General features: G+C 48.3%; 2 protein-coding genes across 15 annotated transcripts in view; one reads left to right on the top strand and one right to left on the bottom strand.

Moving 5' to 3' along the window:
• MEGF11 (multiple EGF like domains 11) overlaps window positions 1–13,460 on the top strand; it is a 253,689-nt gene extending 240,229 nt beyond the window's left edge. For 2 of the 7 annotated variants that reach the window (XM_033516901.1, XM_033516904.1), the window contains 3 exons: window positions 5,992–6,048; window positions 11,918–12,124; window positions 12,316–13,460. In XM_033516901.1, the coding sequence (XP_033372792.1) occupies window positions 5,992–6,048; window positions 11,918–12,124; window positions 12,316–12,476 (425 nt within the window). In that variant the 3' untranslated portion in view covers window positions 12,477–13,460. Of the gene's footprint in view, window positions 1–1,337; window positions 1,689–5,991; window positions 6,079–10,873; window positions 11,034–11,917; window positions 12,125–12,315 lie in introns of those variants that run through there. The other 5 variants (XR_004498864.1, XR_004498863.1, XM_033516902.1 and 2 more) reach the window with 5 other exon arrangements.
• RAB11A (RAB11A, member RAS oncogene family) overlaps window positions 1–18,224 on the bottom strand; it is a 40,194-nt gene that overhangs the window by 6,169 nt on the left and 15,801 nt on the right. For 3 of the 8 annotated variants that reach the window (XR_001523479.3, XM_015638583.3, XM_015638584.3), the window contains exon 5: window positions 12,644–12,753. Coding sequence is in view for 4 of the 8 variants with exons in the window: in XM_015638583.3 (XP_015494069.1) it covers window positions 12,686–12,753 (68 nt within the window). In the remaining 4 variants the exon portion in view is untranslated. Of the gene's footprint in view, window positions 1–3,899; window positions 4,012–11,071; window positions 11,274–12,643; window positions 12,754–16,557; window positions 18,219–18,224 lie in introns of those variants that run through there. The other 5 variants (XR_004498865.1, XR_004498866.1, XR_002002113.2 and 2 more) reach the window with 4 other exon arrangements.

The raw sequence follows: 18,224 nt of genomic DNA, 5'->3' as shown, positions 1-18,224 counted from the left end.
TCCATCCATCCATCCATCCATCCCTGCCTCTGCTCTCTCTGTTTCCATTCCCAGTTTGGGGAAGCACAGGGAGCTGCTGGATGATGAAGAAATGACTCCTGGGCTCTCCAGGCTTCCTGCAGAGCTTCCTCAGTGCCCGGGGACAGTGGGAGCACTGCGGGCACAGGGACAGCACAGGGATGCTGTACCCCAAGGTGGGGTGGCAGTAACACTGAGGGCTGTTGGAAAGGACTGTGGAGGGGTGAAAATGCCTTTGGAACGTGGCTGTAGGTGCTGGGCCCCAGCTGGGATTTAATACCCCAATAGGCTTCAGTACAGCAGTGGGGGGTTTTGTTCCAGGTCTAAAAACCTATTAAGAGAGCTAAGCAAAAAGGAATGATAGATCAGAAAAAAAGAAATGTTGTGGTAATTTTGAATACTCTCTTTCAATTTTAACCCCCTTTTTGTTAAGCATTTTCCTGTAAATGCAGTAAAATAGCAGAGCTGAGTGCTTGCAAACACAGCAGGAGGCTTCCCAGTCTGGAAGCTGACACAGGAGGGCAGTGATGGCTTCATAACTTTCCAGAAACAAGGCTGGGATTTGCTCTTGAATTGACACTTCCTCAGGAGCAGCTGTATTCCAGCAGGTGTGGCTTTCAAGGGAATAATGTGAGGAGGAAAACTCAGCACTTTCAGCACCTAAAGCGATTCCCAGACCTCCCCTGCAGGGTTCAGCTGGTGACCACTCATCTGTGGAACCCCTTCTGCTCTGTCCCAGCCCAGCAGGGCCATGCACCCCAAAGCAGAGCCCCTCTCCTCTCACTGCACGCTCTGGGAGGTGCTGTCCCAGCAGCAGCACCTGGAGGGCAGCTCTGGACTCTCCTGATCCCTGGCAGATCCACAGGGACCTTTGTGCTCCATCATTGCCAAAGTTATTTTCCTTGAACTGAGAGAACTGGTGTCCCCCTGCCTCTCCTGAGTGCACCCACAGCTGTCTCAGATCCCGGAGCTCCAGGCAGCCCCTCTGTGCATGCTGGTCTGGGGGTTTGATCCATCCATCTCCATGGGTTCTTTTGGAGCGTGTCACCCCATGTCCACAGGCATCTGAGTCGTGGTGCTGAAGGAAATCCTGTGTTTTCCAGCATGTTTGTGCTCATGGCTTGGTGAAGTGACTTTCCTTTGTGATTTTCCCTAATGCTAGTGAACAGCTGTCCAACTCACACAGATAAAGGGCTGAGATGGTGAGGCCAAGGCAGGAATCACCTCCCATTTTTATTCCTGACATCCTTGGGCTGTAGTCTGGGGTGGGAACTGTCTGTCTCTTCCAGCATTAACCCATTATCATACTTTTTGAACAGCTCAGTAACAAAATCCTTGACAGAGAAACTGCAGACTGGAGACCCTACAGCTATCTGAATGAACTAGGTCAGTAATTTTTAAACACTTTAATCACTTCGGTAGACTTTAGAGCAATTCCAAATCCAAATCAGCCTTTCATAAAGGCATTAACAATAATGAGGAATATTGGTGTTATCTTTATTTCGCAATCAGAATTGCCAGTAGTGAAAGATGGAGAATTAAAAATTGGTTCCTTTACCACAAACCACAGACTGGGAAAGCAAAGTCAATATTCATTTTAGTCTCCCCTCCAACGTTGCTCTGTTGAATCACTATCATCTACTCTATAAATGTTTTTTTAAGGACTAACTCAGGACATTAAAAATTCAAATTTGGCCTTTTTTTTTTTTTTCTTTCATGCTTAATAAAGCTTAGCACTAAATACTGGCATCTTGATGAAGGTGTGGAGCCTCCGTGGGAGCTGGGGTGTGCAATGCTCCATTATCTCCCAGTAAATCATTCCGTGGCAATTCTGAACCACCAGCCAGTGCAGCCAAGCCAAGAGTGAAGTTTAATTGCCTGCTCCGAGTTTATTCTCCCTGGCTTGAGTTTTAACAGGGTTTTTAGCAGCTCTTAGATCAAATCCTGCCCAGATTTAGTGCTTTGGATGCTATTTGTTTTCCTATCTGAGCACTCGGAGTTTGGCTCCTCAGTGGCCAAAAGCATTTGCCCTTTCCTTTCCTGGGATTAGTAACAACTCACTGAAAATGTGCAGGAGGAGGGAAAGTGCAGCATTAGGGGGGTATTTTGGGATTGTTAAGATCAGCTATCTCACAGCCCCCATGGCAAAGGAATGAACATAGGCATCACATCCTGCCACTGCCCCAAAGAGAACTCTTCCCTGCATCAGGAAAATCACAAACCTGTCAAGCTTCAGTGCAAAATCTTTTCATCCTTAAAACCATCAATGTTTTCTGTGGAATAATCTGCAGAACCACTGTTGTGCTTATCTGTGTGTGACATGGAGGGGGCTGTGTGTGAGGGCTTCCAGGTGCTTCTCAAACCACATTAATTTTCCTTTTACCATTTTGCTGCTTTTTTTGCACACTCTTTGCTTTATTTGTGTTGAACTTGTGCTGTCCTCAGCTCCCTATGTGCCACCTCTGTTCTGCATTCATGCATTTTATTTTACCAGCAGAAATGATGCTAAATGCCTCTGCAGCAAGAATGATCTAGAAGTGATAAATACTTTAGCTAAGGGGCCTCCAGCAAAACACTTTGGTTTTTTCTCATAGCATTTTGCATCCAAGATACCTTTTTCTTTCTTTTTTCAAACTAATTGATGAAAATTAGATTTTTTCCCTTTCTTTTCAGTACCAGAATTAATGCCTGCTTCTGCTAACTTTCATAATGTTGAATCCTTGCTCAGATCAAGGCAGTTTTTACATGAAAATAAGAAGTTTTCACTTCTTGGTGTTACTGTTGTGCAATAAAAGCTGCAGGTTCCTCTCATGAAAATTTCAGAAGAGAGTTACAATCTTCAACTTCTAATTATAAACATAAAATAAAAGTCTAATAAGGTCACACAGGGAATCTTGACTTTCAAACTTCATTGAGCATGGAAGTACCACAGTTAAAAACATGTTCCACCTTCTGATCCCATGATCAGCCTTAGTTTCATAACATAGATGCTCCAAATCATGTGTTGGAAGAGCAGCCAAGCCTTGGGCAGGGCTGGATTCAGTTAAAAAGTTAAAAATAGCAGTGGACAACTGCCCAGCTCCTCTGCTGTGACCCCATGAATTGTCACAGAAAGCAGATGTGAGAGTGAGCCAAGAAGAGAGAGGGAAATGGAAGAGAAATGGCAGAGAAATTTGGAATGGATGGAAATCCTCTGATTCCTCAGCCTCCTCTGGTGATCCCAAAGGATGGGATCCAGCAGATGAGGAGCACCAGGCTCCCAGAAATGTCTACAGCCCTGTTAGAAACTGCAGGTGTCCTAAACATGAATTACAGCTGGGGAAAAGAAATTGTAAGAATATCCACACCAAAATTAACCTGAACACTCATCTCCTAAAACCTGCAGTGATAAGGATTTTCTGAATTGCAGTGGATCTCACCAGACTGCAGGTGTTTCACCTGTTTTGCAGGACTTGGTTTGCCAGGTTCATCTTCTTTCCAAGTGGGAAATACAAGAACAAAGCCTGTACTTTTACTGCTGCACATTTGTTTGTGAGCTTCAAATTCCAGTTTTTCAGAGAGCTGATTGTGTTCAGTGGAGTCTGGGGAGGAGCACAAGTAATTCCCATGGATGTGGGCTTGAGACATCAGTTTGGGGACTCTGTGGTGCCAAGAAGAGGCGGCTTTGTCACCTTCCTGTGTGTCACTGCCTGCCCAAGGCAGCCTGGTCCTTGTTTCAGGGAATGGCTTGTCCTTGCATTTACTCTGTCTCATGTTGCAGAACTGGAAATGTTTGCCCTGTGAGTAATCCCTCTTGCTCTAGTCCAGTCTGCACTGGGCAGTGGCAGATCCCAGCTTCCAGCTCTCCTCCCAAGCAGGTCAGAAACTCCCAAACCACTGACCTGAGCTCAGGAAAGGTTCTTGTCTCATTATCTGGAGCACTGGCCACAGTGGCTGCAGACACAGCTGGGTTTATCAGTGATGGTATTTTGACAGCAGTCCTGGATGCAGACACTAAAATGGGATTTGCAGCACATCATGAGTGACTCAAAGCTCCATTTATTCCAAAGAACCAAAGGCTATAAGTTTGATCCACAGCTGACTTCACTTTTCTCAAAGCCAAAAGATGTGGAAAACTATTTCCAGCTGAGACTCTGATTTCACCCCAGCAGATAATTTAGCTTCAAACTTAAACCTGGATTTTACTAAAGTGCCAGATCCCCAGCCTGTTTAGGACTTTCCCACACTAACTACTTCTGCAGTTTAAAAAATAATTTATCCATTATTTATTTCACCTCCTGAGGAACTCAGTGAATACAAAAAAATGGGTCATGAACCCACGGTATTATAACAGATAGAAAACTAAAGACAGAATTACAGGGAATTTTGGGTGGGGAAGGGCTTTGTGGGGTTGTGTGGCCCTCCCAAGGGCAGTGCAGCCCCTCTGGGTCCCCTTTGTCCCCTGCCACTGCCTCTCCTGGGGACCCCAGCTGGGAGCTCCCAGCTGCCCCTCCCAGCCTTGCTCCGTGGGGTGAGCCCCAAAGGCTGCTTGGACACTGCTGCCCTGGGAGATCTGCTCAGCCCTGGCAGGAGGAGGACGTGTGATCCCCAGGGATGGCCTTGGGGAGCCCCAGGCCTGTGGCCATGGGCCAAGACATGAATTTGCTCCATGCTCCTCGCTCCGACTCTGCCCGAGCAGAACACAGCAGGGGAAGAGCACAGAGCTCACCCTGCTCTGGGACAGAGCTGCCCAAACCTCCCAGTCTGCCCTGTCCTCTGCAGCAGGGTGAGTCTGGGAATTGGCTCGTGGTGCAAAACAAAGCAGAAGGTGCTCGAATGGCCGGGGGTTCACTGGTGGCCAGAAGGGCCCCATCACAGAGAGCCAGGCAGGTGCCACCAGCCCCTTTCCTGCGCTCAGGGATGGGCACTGACAACCACAGCAAAGGGTTGGTTTGTTTCTGATGTGCCAGTAACACATTTATTGTCTGGTTCAGCCAGACAATAATTTCCCTTATTTAGCAAAAAAAAAAATTAACTGTCATGAAAAAAGGGCTGGTACAGCATTGCCCATGGCCATGACAACTTTTCTGCAGAGACCAGAGGACACACAAGGACAAATAGCTGGGACACCCCTGGGACACACTGTTTGTGAGGCTCTTTTCCCAGTGTAACTGAGTTACTTGACTGGGAATCCCATAAGCCACAAGGACATTTCTCACTAACCAAATTTGTATTGATTGTCCCAGTCAATAGGAAATACCAGACTCTATAGCTAAAAAGATTTAAAGGCTTACATTAGATTTTCCTTTTGATTGATATCTAGGGTAATTTGCAAGAGTAAAAATGGAAAAGGTCCCCATTCCCTCCTGTCTCAGCTTCTGTGAGGAACAGCAAGTTCCTCTGGAGCTGCACAAGGCAGAATTGTTTGCTGTCAGCTCTGCTCCTGGTGCTGCGCTCAGAGCACAGCGGTCACTTAGGGACTGTTGTAACATCTGAACCGTGCAAATTCATGAGCAAAGTGATAGTAGGTAATTTAAGAAGATTGTACACACCTTAGAGTCTAAGGCTGTGAGTTAAAATAACACACTCTCCACAAACAAAACAAAGCCTAAAATTAGCCACAGAGTGCTGCACCACAACCTGCAGACTCTGATTTGAAAGGGCAGGTTTTAGGCTCCTTTCACACCATTCCAGTAATGAATGTCTCAGCAGATGGTTTTTATCCTGATCTCCTGATGGATGGCAGTTCTGGTAACCCTGCTGCAGAGAGCTCTCCCTTCCAGGGAAACTCTAAAGCACATGAATAGTTCCAGGCATGCAGACTCCCTGCTGGAGCTGAGTGTGTGCTTACAGCTGAGGATGTGCTTAAGAGCCTCCCTAAATGAGGGCCTTGATGTACAATTTAGATGGAAGAATATATTCTGCTCAGTAGTCAAAGCAATCCAATTTACATAAATATTTATTTGTTTTCCATTATATATCATTTTTATGCAGGTGCTTGTGGGATGGATAGACGTCAGAACACATACATAATGGAAAAAAGCTTCAAAGGTATGGTATCCAGAGCTGCAGAACCCTGCCCAGGTGTGAGGAGGGTGTCCTAGAAGAGGTGAGATAGGAGCCCGGCGCAGGCAGGGAGGGACAGAGCCACCACCCACACGAGCTGCCTGCCTGGCTCCCAGCACTCCTGGGCCATGAATTATGGATGCAAAGCTTCCCAGAGCCACAGGGCAAAAGGGAGGGCTCAGCGCAGGGCAGGAGGGACAGCTGGAGCTGCCCAGGGCACACTCAGGTAGGACCCACAGCCAAGGGCTCTGGGGGAGCTGCAGAGTGCTGTGTGTCCCTGCTCCTGGCTCCTGGCCATGCTGAGTTAAAGAGAGCCCCTAGGAAAGAAAGTGCCCCTGCTCGTGCCCTTTGCTGAGGGGGATTTAGAGCAGAGCTGGGGAAGAGCCCTCCCTGGGGCTGAGGTCCCCTCACGCTGGCACCAGCAGCTGTGGGCACTGACTCCAGGGCAGGTCTACACCAGGATCTCAGGGGAGTCACGAGCACAGGCCCCAGAGGTTTTACATTTCACTTTTCCTCCACGATTACATTCTAAATATTCCAGTCTGGACCAAGGGAACACTGGGCACAGAGGTTCCCACAGCTCCTGGCAGATTGGCCTGGGGTTTAGCACACTGAGCTTGTGCTCCAGAAGATGGAGCAAGGAATCTCTCTGCTGGGGAATAGGCAGCTTCCAGGCTGAGGTCCTTCATCTGAATCCGAGGCTGTTACACCTGGGAATGTGAGGGGGGAAACACCACACAGCCTCTGGGTGTGATGCCCTCGGGCTGCTGCTGCTGCTGCCATGCCCTGCCATGGCTGAGGTGCCTCAGAGCCACACCCTTGTCTCAGCTAACCAGGAATATCGAAAGTATTCCACATAAAAAGCATTCACCAGCTAATAGCCAGGCCTAGAGATCAATATTCACTTTGTAGCTGCTGCTTTCAAAATACAGGGATGCAATATTTGCTAGAACATCACCTTACCACACAGAATTCCTTTCACCAAAGGAAACCAAGGATCTGTGACCAACTCTGTTGATAAGGCTAAAGTAAAAATATCGATTGGATTATGTATGTATATGATATATATGATTTATGACATACAAAACACTCAATCCACTGGTTTCAGCTACTTCAATGATTCCTTTTTTCAAAAGAAAAATCTTATTCTAATAGAGCTAGTTGTTATCTTTACATGGAGCTATTAACTTCATTAGTTTAAACTAAATTACTGTGTTCACAAAGTTTAAAGGTGCCCTAAGCACATGCAGCAGGAACTCATCCACAGGCCCAGTCACACAGAGAGAGACCAGTGGGGGCAGAGAAGAAGAATCACTGTGACAGCAAATTGTGAAATGCATTTTCAGCTGCTACATATTTTCTTTAATTTTTTAGGATCTGAACAATTTCCTTTACATGTTTATCTCTTCATAAATTGAAAAATCAGGCTCAGAAGCCACAGCTGGAATTCTCTGTGGCTGCTCAGCTGCCTCAGCCAGGCAGGGCTGGCACTGGCAGGGGCAGGGTGCCGGGACATGGGGACACACCAGGCTTCCCAGGTCTGTTTGGGAGCTCACCTGCAGGCACTTAGGAGCTGAGGGCTCCCAGGAACAGCTGTCCTTGGTTGGCTGAAGGTTCCCAAGGCCCCTCTGAAGGTCAATTCCTTCGCTCAGGCAGCCCCAGGGCTCTGTGGCAGCGTGGTCACCCCCAGGCCCAGGGGAGTCTCCTCCCAGGAGGAGCTGGGAATGTGCCCAATGCTCAGGGTGAGCTCTCCTTGCCCTGCCAGACCCTGACTCACCACATTCCTCAGAAAACACTCCCAGTCCCAAACAATTGGATCCTGTCAGCAAAAAGACTTGGCAGGCGGGAGCCTGGTTTGTATCTACTTTCATCCACTTTAAAACCCTGTCTTTTCCCACCAGTGTGCTCTAACTGGGGACAGCCTGTCCTGCAGTTGGAAATGGTCTCTGGTACCCCTGGATCAGGCAGAGCCTTGCAGGGAGGGGGCACAGGGGGATGAGACTGAGGCCAGGCTGTGGTGAACCTGGGCCACCTCCTGCTTCCCCAGTTCTCTGAGGAGCCCAGAGCAGGGCACCAGCAGAGGGGTGTTCCCTGTGCAGCCTGGCACCAGGGGTGTGGTGGAGCTGCTGTGGAGCCCCAGGGGTCAGGCACAGAGTTCTGGGATTGCCAGGTGTCCAGCCCAGGGTCTGCCAGCAGCAGAGAGGGGCTGGCTGTCACAGGGCCCTGCTGGCACTTGGTGACAGCAGCTCAACAAGCACCAGGGTTTTCAGAGCAGGATTCTGAGCAGTTTCTTTCCTGAGCAAGGTGCTCAGTGATACCATTCTTGAGCTTTTCATTCCAGCTAAGTCCTTTGGTTTTTAGAGGTTTGGGGTTTTTTTAAAATGGATACTGCTGCACTGATGGAATGATGTGACCTCAGGCATGAACATTTTAAGGAAAAGCACAGCCAGGAGCCAGGAAAATCCCAGCAGAGAGAAGCACTGACCCCAGGGATGCAGGGCTGGGCTCAGAGTGGTTCCCCTGGCCACTGTTCAGGATGTGACCCTACTCTGTGCCCCTCTGAGAGTCAGGGCCCTCACTGTGTCACTGTCCCTGCAGCAGCCAAGGCTGGCCAGGCCAGGGACAGCAACCAGCACAGGCACTTCATCCCAGCAAGGGTTAAATAGCAGGAGAACACCTTCCAGCAGTGTACAGCTCCTCTCCTCAGCACTTCCACTTTGGCTGTGGGATCCAAGGCTTGTCAGCAGGATGCCAGGGGAAATTCAGGGCACAGGAGAGGAACCCAGCCTGTGGGAGGGACATTTCCAGTCCCTGCTAACAAAAATAAACCCTCCAAAGGTCTGGTTATCGGTATCCAGGCAACATGGAAGGCAGGGACTTCAAAATTAGAGCGTATTCCCAATATTTTTCTGGAAGTCCAGCTGATTGAGAGCTTCCAGTGAGTCCCAGCAGTGCAGGGCAGAGCTTCCACCTTCATGAGAACTGGACCCTGTGGCAGGGAGGGATGAGGAGGCAGCACAGCCTGGGCTCACACATGGCCTGCAGCACCATGGGCTGAGAATCTCTAAATAAGTCTGTTCTGCTTAAATTAATTCATGAAACAAAATCTGACAATTGATGCCAGACTTCTTAATTATCTCCAAATTACCTTAATAACAGAGTAACTCAGCTGCTTCTACAGCCTTTAGAGTTAAATCCTCCATGATCTTGCACATAATGTTTCTTGAGGGCTAATGACTCCCTGGTGTACCCAGAATCCCAAACATCCACTGGTGCTCCATAAAATATATTGTGTCCAAAGCAAAGGTCTGATCCCAGGCAGACACAGAGCTCTGTTTACGTCAGCAGGAATGGGCTCTCTGGGCTCTCAGCCTTGTTGTTTCTCAATATCTCCTGGGAAAGGCAATTCCTGGGAGAGGCCAAACAGGTCTGGGCAGCCCAAGAGGCATTCACTGGTCTCTTCCAACTGGTCCTGGGAAGGGAAAGGCTGAGGGACACCTGCCTGGGAGGTAATGTCAGCCCTAACTGCAGTACAGGTGAATTTTAGCTTAGAGAGATAAAAGTAGCTGAGCTGGATGAAATAAAATAGCTGATGTGCTGGGATTTTTGCCTTTGCCAGCTCCAATGTGCCCAATTCCATAAACAAACCACACAGCTATTTACCTGCAGCTGCAGCTCTGCAGGAGGAGGAATTCTCACTCTGCTCTTCTTTGCTGCCAGCAGCCCTTTATAATCAACATTTTCTGAATCTACACCCAGCTCTGGTTTGATTTGTTCCCTCCCAGCCATGGTGCTGACAGGGAATGCTTTGCAGGGGGTTCTTGGGGCACAGAGGGAATCCTGCCTTTCGCCCTGTCAGCATCTACTCAGCAGCACTGCTTGAAATAAAGAAGCAATTTTATGATAATCTTCATGTCCCTCACCCCAAAATGCAGAGCTGGCTCATTAAAGGCTGCCCAGGCTCTCCTAACGAGCTCTATGTCCCTGCAGTAGCCACCAGGAGCTGTAACTTGCTGGCAGGTGGAGCTGAGGCTTTCATTTGTCTGTGGTTTCCTCACCTCTACCACCAAGAGATCCCAGACTGGCACCTGGATCAGTCACATACACAGCAAAAGCCAACACTGAGCTCACTCATGTGCAGAAGCCTTTGGTCTCACAGGTCTCCATCTCTCCAGAGAAGGATGGGATGGGGCAGTTTTCCACTGACGTGTACTGGGCTGGGGTTGGTGACCCTGGAGGGACAAACCCTGCAGCCAACAGCCAGGAATGTTGGTGTTGCTTTGGTTCCCATCTCCTGCTAGGTACCAAACCAGGTGTGTTTCACTTGCAAGCAAAGGCACTGCTCATCTCACCCAGGCTGACGTCAAACAAGGAGTTTCTAAGTTTTCTAATAAACATTGCACTGGTGCCAGGCCTCTGCCAGCCTCCCCATCCCTGATGGTCCCAGCTATTTGTGTGCAGTGGAGCTTCCCAGAGAGCTGACCCTGGGATCTGAGGGCTCTCCAGACTCAGTACCACTGAAATCACAGCCCAGAAAGGCAACAGCTGGCTGCAGGTGGCACAGCACGACCTGGCATCTCCCCCAGGGCTGACCCAGCACCAGGGGCACCAGGCCAGGGTGCCAGACACACAGACACAGACACAAGCCCAGAGCTGAAGGAGGGACAATCACTCACAGTGGAGCAAACCTGGCACGTGAGGGAGCAGGACGGGGCTGGCAGGCTCAGAGCCGAGGTTTGGAGCGGAGAAGCGATGTCGTGTTGTCTGTCTATTTCTTAACCTGAATTTCTCTTTTTGTCTCCCATACTAGACAGCGGGGGCAGCTGGGATTGCAGCTATTTTGCAAGTCCCCCTATTTCACCGGGAGTATTTCATATATACCAGGATCTGCCTTTGTACTGTAACCCAGCACAAGAAAATGCCTCATCTTTCATTGCATCGCTCTAATTCTAAATTACTGGCACTGCCCAGCAGGATGCACACAACAGCAATGGCACGTTCTTGAATGTCAATGTTAAGATCTATTTATTCTCTATTGTTTTTTATTTTTAAAGCAAGACTGGCACTGTACCTTGCAGCAGGCTGGCCTATCCCAGCCAAGGTCACGGACCGGGCAGGCCGGCGGTCACAGCTCTCATGCCAACTTTGTTCTCCCCATGTAGTGCCTCCATCACCTCCTCTCCAGCCCAGGGGAGAGGAGCAGGAGATGTCTACAGCGAAGTGGGGGGAAAAAAGCAGAGCAAAAGTGAGGCTCAAATGGAGGCTTGTTCCCCCTGTGGATACCCAAGCATTCCCTGATTGTAGGATGCTGGATAACCCCAAAACCAACAGGGGCTGCACATGCAGAGGCTGCACTGGTGCAGTTCTGAGCCTGTGGCAATGTCGTGCACTCCAGCACAGGGCACTGGATGTGACCAAGGCCTGGGACTCACCCTGCAGCTGGCTAAGCACCCCAGGTCCCAGCAGCAGCTCCTGCCTGCAGAGCCGGCTGCCCGCGGCCGTGCCTGGGTCTGCGGGGCAGGCAGAGCGGGATAAACACGGCTCCATAGGAATTAGGGGGAGGGAGGAAAGGATTGCCACCTCAAATTAAATATTGCAGTCAACGACAGCCAGAACCTTTCACAGGAAAACCTTCAGTACTGAGCAGGTTTTCATTTCTTTCCTGCTAGTGAGTGGTGGATGCAATGGTCTGGAACATCCAGAGCACAAGCACCGGGTGTCTGTGCTGGAGGCTTCAAGGATCTTCCTTATCCTCTGCCCCCTTGTCCCCCCCAGCCTTCCTGCAGAGGCTCAGTTGTAATTAACCTAATTAAGCTAATGACCCTAACGCACCCACTCGGCTCTTGTTTTGCAGATTATATGAAAGAATCTGTGTGCAGCTCCAGCACTTGTTCCCTGAACAGCAGTGAAAACCCATACGCCACCATTAAAGACCCCCCCATTTTAACCTGCAAACACTCCGAGAGCAGCTACGTGGAAATGAAATCACCTGGTCACAGGGAGTCCCCATATTCCGAAATGCCAACTTCATCAACAGCCAATAAAAACATCTATGAAGTTGGTAAGCAGAGGGTGGCACAGGGGGGTGGTGGAGATGCTGGTTTTCCCCCATCCTGGCACAAGGATCCTGGGCTTGGCATGGCACAGGGACGAAGTGGCAGGGGGAGGGCCTGAGCTGGAAGGGACCCATGAGGATCAGGAGTTTTGGGACTGCTGCTGGTCACCACAACCCAGTTCTCCTTGCTCCCCCAGAGCCCACTGTCAGCATAGTCCAGGATGCCCGCAGTCGGAGTGCCAGTTACCTTCAGAACCCGTATGACCTGCCTAGGAACAGTCACATTCCTGGGCACTACGACCTGCTCCCCGTGCGGCACAGCCCGACACACGGGCCTTCCTGGGACAAGCAGTCTTAGAGAGGGATGGACTTCACTGGGCACTGTGCTGCCAACACAGACTGTGAGGAAGCAGAGGAGAAGCCGTTCCTTCCTTTCCTGCGGACTGGCAAGGACCTAACACGACATCAGCTTGGGCCAACTGCTGCTGCATGATGTTATTTATAAAGACATTTTTGTATGGGTACCTGGAACTAACGAGAGCCTCCTTCACGTGGGACTGGAGCACATCACCCCAGGAAGGTGTCTTCATGCTCCAGGCAAAAACTCTCCGTGACACGTTCTAACCCTGGCTTTGCTGTAAAATAAACCACAAAAACATGCTAAGTAGAAGGACTTCAGGATGTACATTTCTACCAACTGCATCAAGAAACTTCTTACTGTTAGGAACAAGGTGACTAGGAATACGCTGGAATATATTTTCATCTTTGTCATGAGAATGGACATTTTTCTGAACGAGAGCAGGGAAATTTGTCATTTCACTGTCTGGAAAGCTCATTTACTGCCATCACCATGTGCAACCTGTGCAGATCATGCTTGGTAATTAGCATTGAGATTGTCATCTCTATTTTCAGTTCCAGAGAATTTGAAGTGAGGAATGTTAACACAGACACTTTCTGTGCAGTTTTTAATATCTTTCCAAATGTCCCCTGGTCTTTGCTAATGAATGGAATTTCCACAACGAATTCACACCCATCTTACCACACTTTTAACATTGATTGGCACAGGTAGGCTTTGATTTTCCTTATGCAGCTTCTTTTGGTAGCTAAAATCCAGCAGATCTGTCAGTTTAAACTGCTACCCCTCCAATTCCTGTCCTGGGACGCTGCAGGTTTGCACAGACCAGCCCTGGTTTCATTTCCTTTCTCAAAGCTGAGCCACATCGGCTTCTCTCTCCCATCTTCCCAAACCATCTCCTCATCATTCACTGTCAGCATGCCACTGATGACACCTCTTAAGCTGATGTGCATTACCATGTAGTGCAACTTTATCCGTTGATGATTCTACCTGAAATGTCATTAAATGGAGCTGAAACTGGGTTTTCTTTTCCAGCAGCTGTTTGTGAAGTAATTATCAAGGGTCTGACCCATGGTAAAATTTTGGACTGAGCCACCATGATTTTTTTTTTAATTTATAATCTCTATTGACCTAGAAAGTAGAGTACTTGCCGTTAGTTCCTTGTAGATTTTGAGCATGAAGTAGTATTGACTCTAAGTATGTAATTTTATTAGGCAAACGTGGAAGTAGCAAGTTGATTGCCTTTTAAATATAAAAATATTCTGTTGCACATTCGCCAGTCTGATGGAAGCAGAAGAAGACGACTCCAGCCCCGTGGGTTTGCTCACAGCACGATCCCAGGTGTCACCTGCTGGGCTCAGGGACTGGCCAGAGGAGCCCTCCAGCTCGGGGGCAGCAGCTGGATCCCAGCCCTGGGAATACTCCTGGATCCTTGGAGCACCGTGGTAGGGCCCAGCCATGTCCCCAGAGATGGGCTCAGCTCTCATGCCTGGATCACAGCCCCTGGCTCTGGGCATTCCATCCCTGGCAGCCTTTCCCCTTGGAGGCAGGGCTGTCCAGGTGGGCAGGCTGAGCCTGGACACCCCCAGGCTCCCGGAGCAGGCGCTGTCCGAGCCGCAGGATCCTGCCCACGAGGTTTCCCAAATGCTGCATGTGTGCATGGGGGCCGTGGCTGATCAGCAATAGCAATTTTGTTTTCCAGGAAAGCCTTATTTGAGATGTAAGAAAACAATTCTTTTGTAGGCCCAGTAGGAATATATTTTATGTACATGAATGGAAAGACTTACCTCAAAAATATCAAAAGAAAGGCAGTTGGATAAGGAATACTCTCATTAAAACCCACCCTGGCACCCAGCACAAGCAGCCTGAGCTGCTGGCCTGACCCACGTTTGTGTGTTGATGTAGTTCACAATGAGACTCCAGAGCAGAGATGAGCTCTGTTGTTTGGTTTTTTTCAAAGCAGGATTTCAAAACCAAATGCAATGATGTGCATAGAGCTTAATAGGAAAAAAACCCAACAAAAAAAGTACATTCTTGTATATCAGCGTTAGCTTAGGAAACAGGCACCAAAATGGCAATACTTTTTTAAGGCAAGACAGATTTGTAATATATTTGTTCACTGTGCAAAGGTATCCTACCTTGTACAAAATAAATTGAATTTCTCTCAATGTGTAGTTCTCCAACGTAGTCATTTGCAGAGCAAAACTTCCAGCCCTGCACAGATCCGAGCTCTGCAGGTGATGTGGCTGCTCCCCTCAGCCAAAACCCCCAAGAACCAGGCTGGGACAGAACTGGCAGGACGGCTCAGAAAACCCAGTGCTGCCATTCCAAGTTGGAGCAAACCAAAGGTAAGTGGCTGTGCACACCCTTGTCCCCAGTTCCTGGGCAGTTTGACCTCAGTGAGACTCCTGGGAATGCACAATCCCAGCTGGAAGAGCCCCTGCACACCCACCCTGTAGGGTGACCCTGCCCTGGGCCACCTGCAGGTTCCTTTGGGTGGACACTTGGGGACCCACGGCCACCCAGCAGTGATGGGACAGGACACGAGACAGCTCCCAGGGAGCCCAATGAATAAATCACAGATTTGCAGCAGAAACACCTGCAGAATTAATGAGTCCCAGGCAATGCAGCCACTGCTATGTGCTGAAGCTTTTCAATATTTGTGCTTCATATTTCTAAAAATCTTGTTAACTAAAGGCCAGCGTGTAATCTTCTTATTTGACAAGCCACACTCCATAAGCTATTTAAGGCTGGAAATTCATCAGGTCTGAATTTATAGAATAAGTAATTCTAGCTTAATAAAAATGTCTTTAAATCAGAACAATTCCATGTCCTTTCTGCTTAAGAGTCAGAACCTCAACTCCCATCAAAGACAGGAACCACTGATGCTCGCTGAATAATTGTTAAAAGTTGGAGCTTTCAAATATGTAAATGACAGCAAAAACTTTTGGCAGGCAAAGGTCGTTTTGAAGCATTATGTGGAATTCCCAGAATCTCAGAAAGCTCCTTCCAGAGCCCAAAGCAGTGTCTGTTACCATCAGCTGTCTCCATTAGCAGGGAGGAGACACATCAGTACACAAGTAGTGCCAATTATGGAACAGAATGATTAATCAGCAGCTGAACAGGACAATCCCCTGTTGGAAAGCATTCAGATGGAATAACGACTTGCATTGTCTCTCCCAAAACATCTTGGGAAGCACCTTCCTGTCCCAGGAGTGTCACCCAGCCCATGCCAGGATCTGCTGCCAGGGCCCTGCAATCCTTAGGCAAACACAGCACAGACCCTGAGAACAGGAGGAAAAGGATTTCCAGGTGAGAAGTTCCTTTTCTGTACAGAACCCACTGGATTTTGCTTTAGAAGTCCTCAGCCTCTCACAGTGGTTTGTGCTCCCACCATCTGCACTGCAACTCCATCTGCTGCAGGAGGAAGCTTTGCCTAAAACCACACAAAATCCAGACTGATGTGACAGCAGTCGAGTCACCTGATTATAGGAATGAGGAAAGGAAGCAGAGTGAAACGCATCCTGCATTCCCAGCTGACAAATTTAGAACTTGGCTGCCACAAGAAATAGATTGATTCCAAAATCTGCTCCAGTATGGGCAGAAAATGTGCTGCAAGAACAGCTCCTGCAGTGAGTGAGGCTCACACCTCACCTTCAGCCATCCCCAGGGCCAGCGGTGCTGCCCCGTTGGTGCTCATGGGCACCTCTGCATCAGGACACCACAGCAGGATCCAAAGCTGCAAAAAGCAGGAGTTGTCTCTCGCCAGCTTTTCTTCCCTGTGGCAACATGGGGAAAAAAACCAGTTTGTAAAAGTTATTCAGAGGTTTGAGTGGAGTGAACCCACAGAATTTTCTAAGCTTCAAAGCTTCCTGAAGCTGCCAAAGTGCACTGGCCATGAACTGCAGCAGCCCCAGGAAGCTCAGAGCTGCTCTCAGGGAAGGCAGCTGTGCTACACAACCCTTTCAGCTCCTTTTCCAGGGACACTTCCACTTCAGTGTCTTCTCACTGCCTCTTAAGAAGCTCAGAGATAAAACCTTCAGTCAAATCCCAGTTCCCCCAGGAAGTGTACCCAACACCACAGTGAGTTGTCCCCTGTAATTCTTTATTAGAATAATGGATGAATATATTTTAAATCAATCTAAAAAAATAATGAATCAAAGTACAGTACATGCATAAAATACAAAGTAATTTACAAACAGATCAAAATAGCATCTTCAGAACTAATATCAGGAGGAGAAATGGAGTAAAAAACAAGAAGTGACCGACTACAGCAATGCCTTCCGTGTGCCTCACACATCATGAGCACCGCGAGACAGAAAGGTTGGGAACAGAACACAGCTGGAAGTGCCAACCACATCTGGATCTTCCAAGTGGGTCATATCAGACATTGAGAAACGTCCCCTACAATCAATTTCTTCCCTCAGCATTTACACAACAGAGAGTTCCTTTAAATCCTGTGGGAATGCAGTGGCTGTGGCCCCCAGTGCCAGTGTCAGGCGTGGCTGGGAACAGCACAGAGCGCGTGACGTGCAGTGACAGAAGGCACAGTTCATGTATCCCTGAACAAGCAGATTGGACTGGATTGGTACAGAGCAACAGAGCACAGGAGGAACACATCCAGTCACAAAACTACTCCAGAGGGTTTTTGTTGAAGAACATACAGCAAACAGCTGGAATAATTTAAAAATACTGGATCAACCAGAACTGAAAACTAAGGCCAGGTAGTGGAAGTTATTCATTCATCAACTCAAGCACTTGAATATATTAATATATGTGGCATGCATTAGTAGATGTGATATGTAACATCCTTCAAGTCTGTGTCTCATGAAAGAAAAAAAGGCATCCTCAAATGCTGATATCACCAGCACTGTGGAGGCCGAGCCTCCAGCAGCACAAAGATGCTGCAAGTTCAGAGCTGGAGTGACCCTTCCTCAGGGATGCAGTTCCTGCATTCACTTCCTTCCCAAGGGGCTCCTCTGTGGGGTCCCAGCAGCTCTGCCTCACATCAACCTCCTCTGCAGCAGGTGCCAAACCACAGCACCTCACTCACAGGTAGCCAGAACTGCAGCTATCTGCTGAATGTTCACAAGAAATTCTCTTTTCTCCCCCATAATATCCTATAAAACTTCACTTGACAATCTAAAGATGTAGCCAAAAAATTTTAACTTACAATAAAATTGCACTTCAGAGCTTCACCGAGCTTTAGATGCACAATACAACACCTTAAGACCAGGAAAGATTAACCTGCCCAGAGAGATTTTCCTCATTAACCTGACAGTAATTATTTTGTGAGGAGCAGGATAACGTCTTCAAGTGCTCTCCAAAGGTGTCAGTGCTCTGACTAGCGGGCATCATGTTGGGAAGGGATCAGTTGAGTTCCAAACAATTTACTGAGCCCAAACCGACAGGTTGGGAAAATACTGCAGCCACATCCACATAAGAGATTGATAAACACTGAAATCAAAGTGTTTAAGACATGGAGAAACTCATGGAGAAGGAATAAGCAGTAACTAAACACAAGAATGTAACCACAAGAATTACAAATATATTTAAATCTTGGACCTGGGGAATATACACAGCCTTTTAGGAAAGAATGGACAATTTATATATTCTGACAGCACTGCATCTTTGGTTTGTTTTCAGTGGTTGGAGGGACGTGGATGGGAACCACGTTGTTGCTTGGGGACATGTCATTCTCACGTCTGTCAGACATCTGCTTCTGGGAAACAATCCGATAGATCTCTGGAA

Source organism: Parus major, chromosome 10 (assembly GCF_001522545.3).
Source record: "Parus major isolate Abel chromosome 10, Parus_major1.1, whole genome shotgun sequence".
Taxonomy (NCBI): domain Eukaryota; kingdom Metazoa; phylum Chordata; class Aves; order Passeriformes; family Paridae; genus Parus; species Parus major.
The sequence above is the reverse complement of the archived record's forward strand: the minus strand, read 5'-3'. Positions and strand labels throughout refer to the sequence as shown.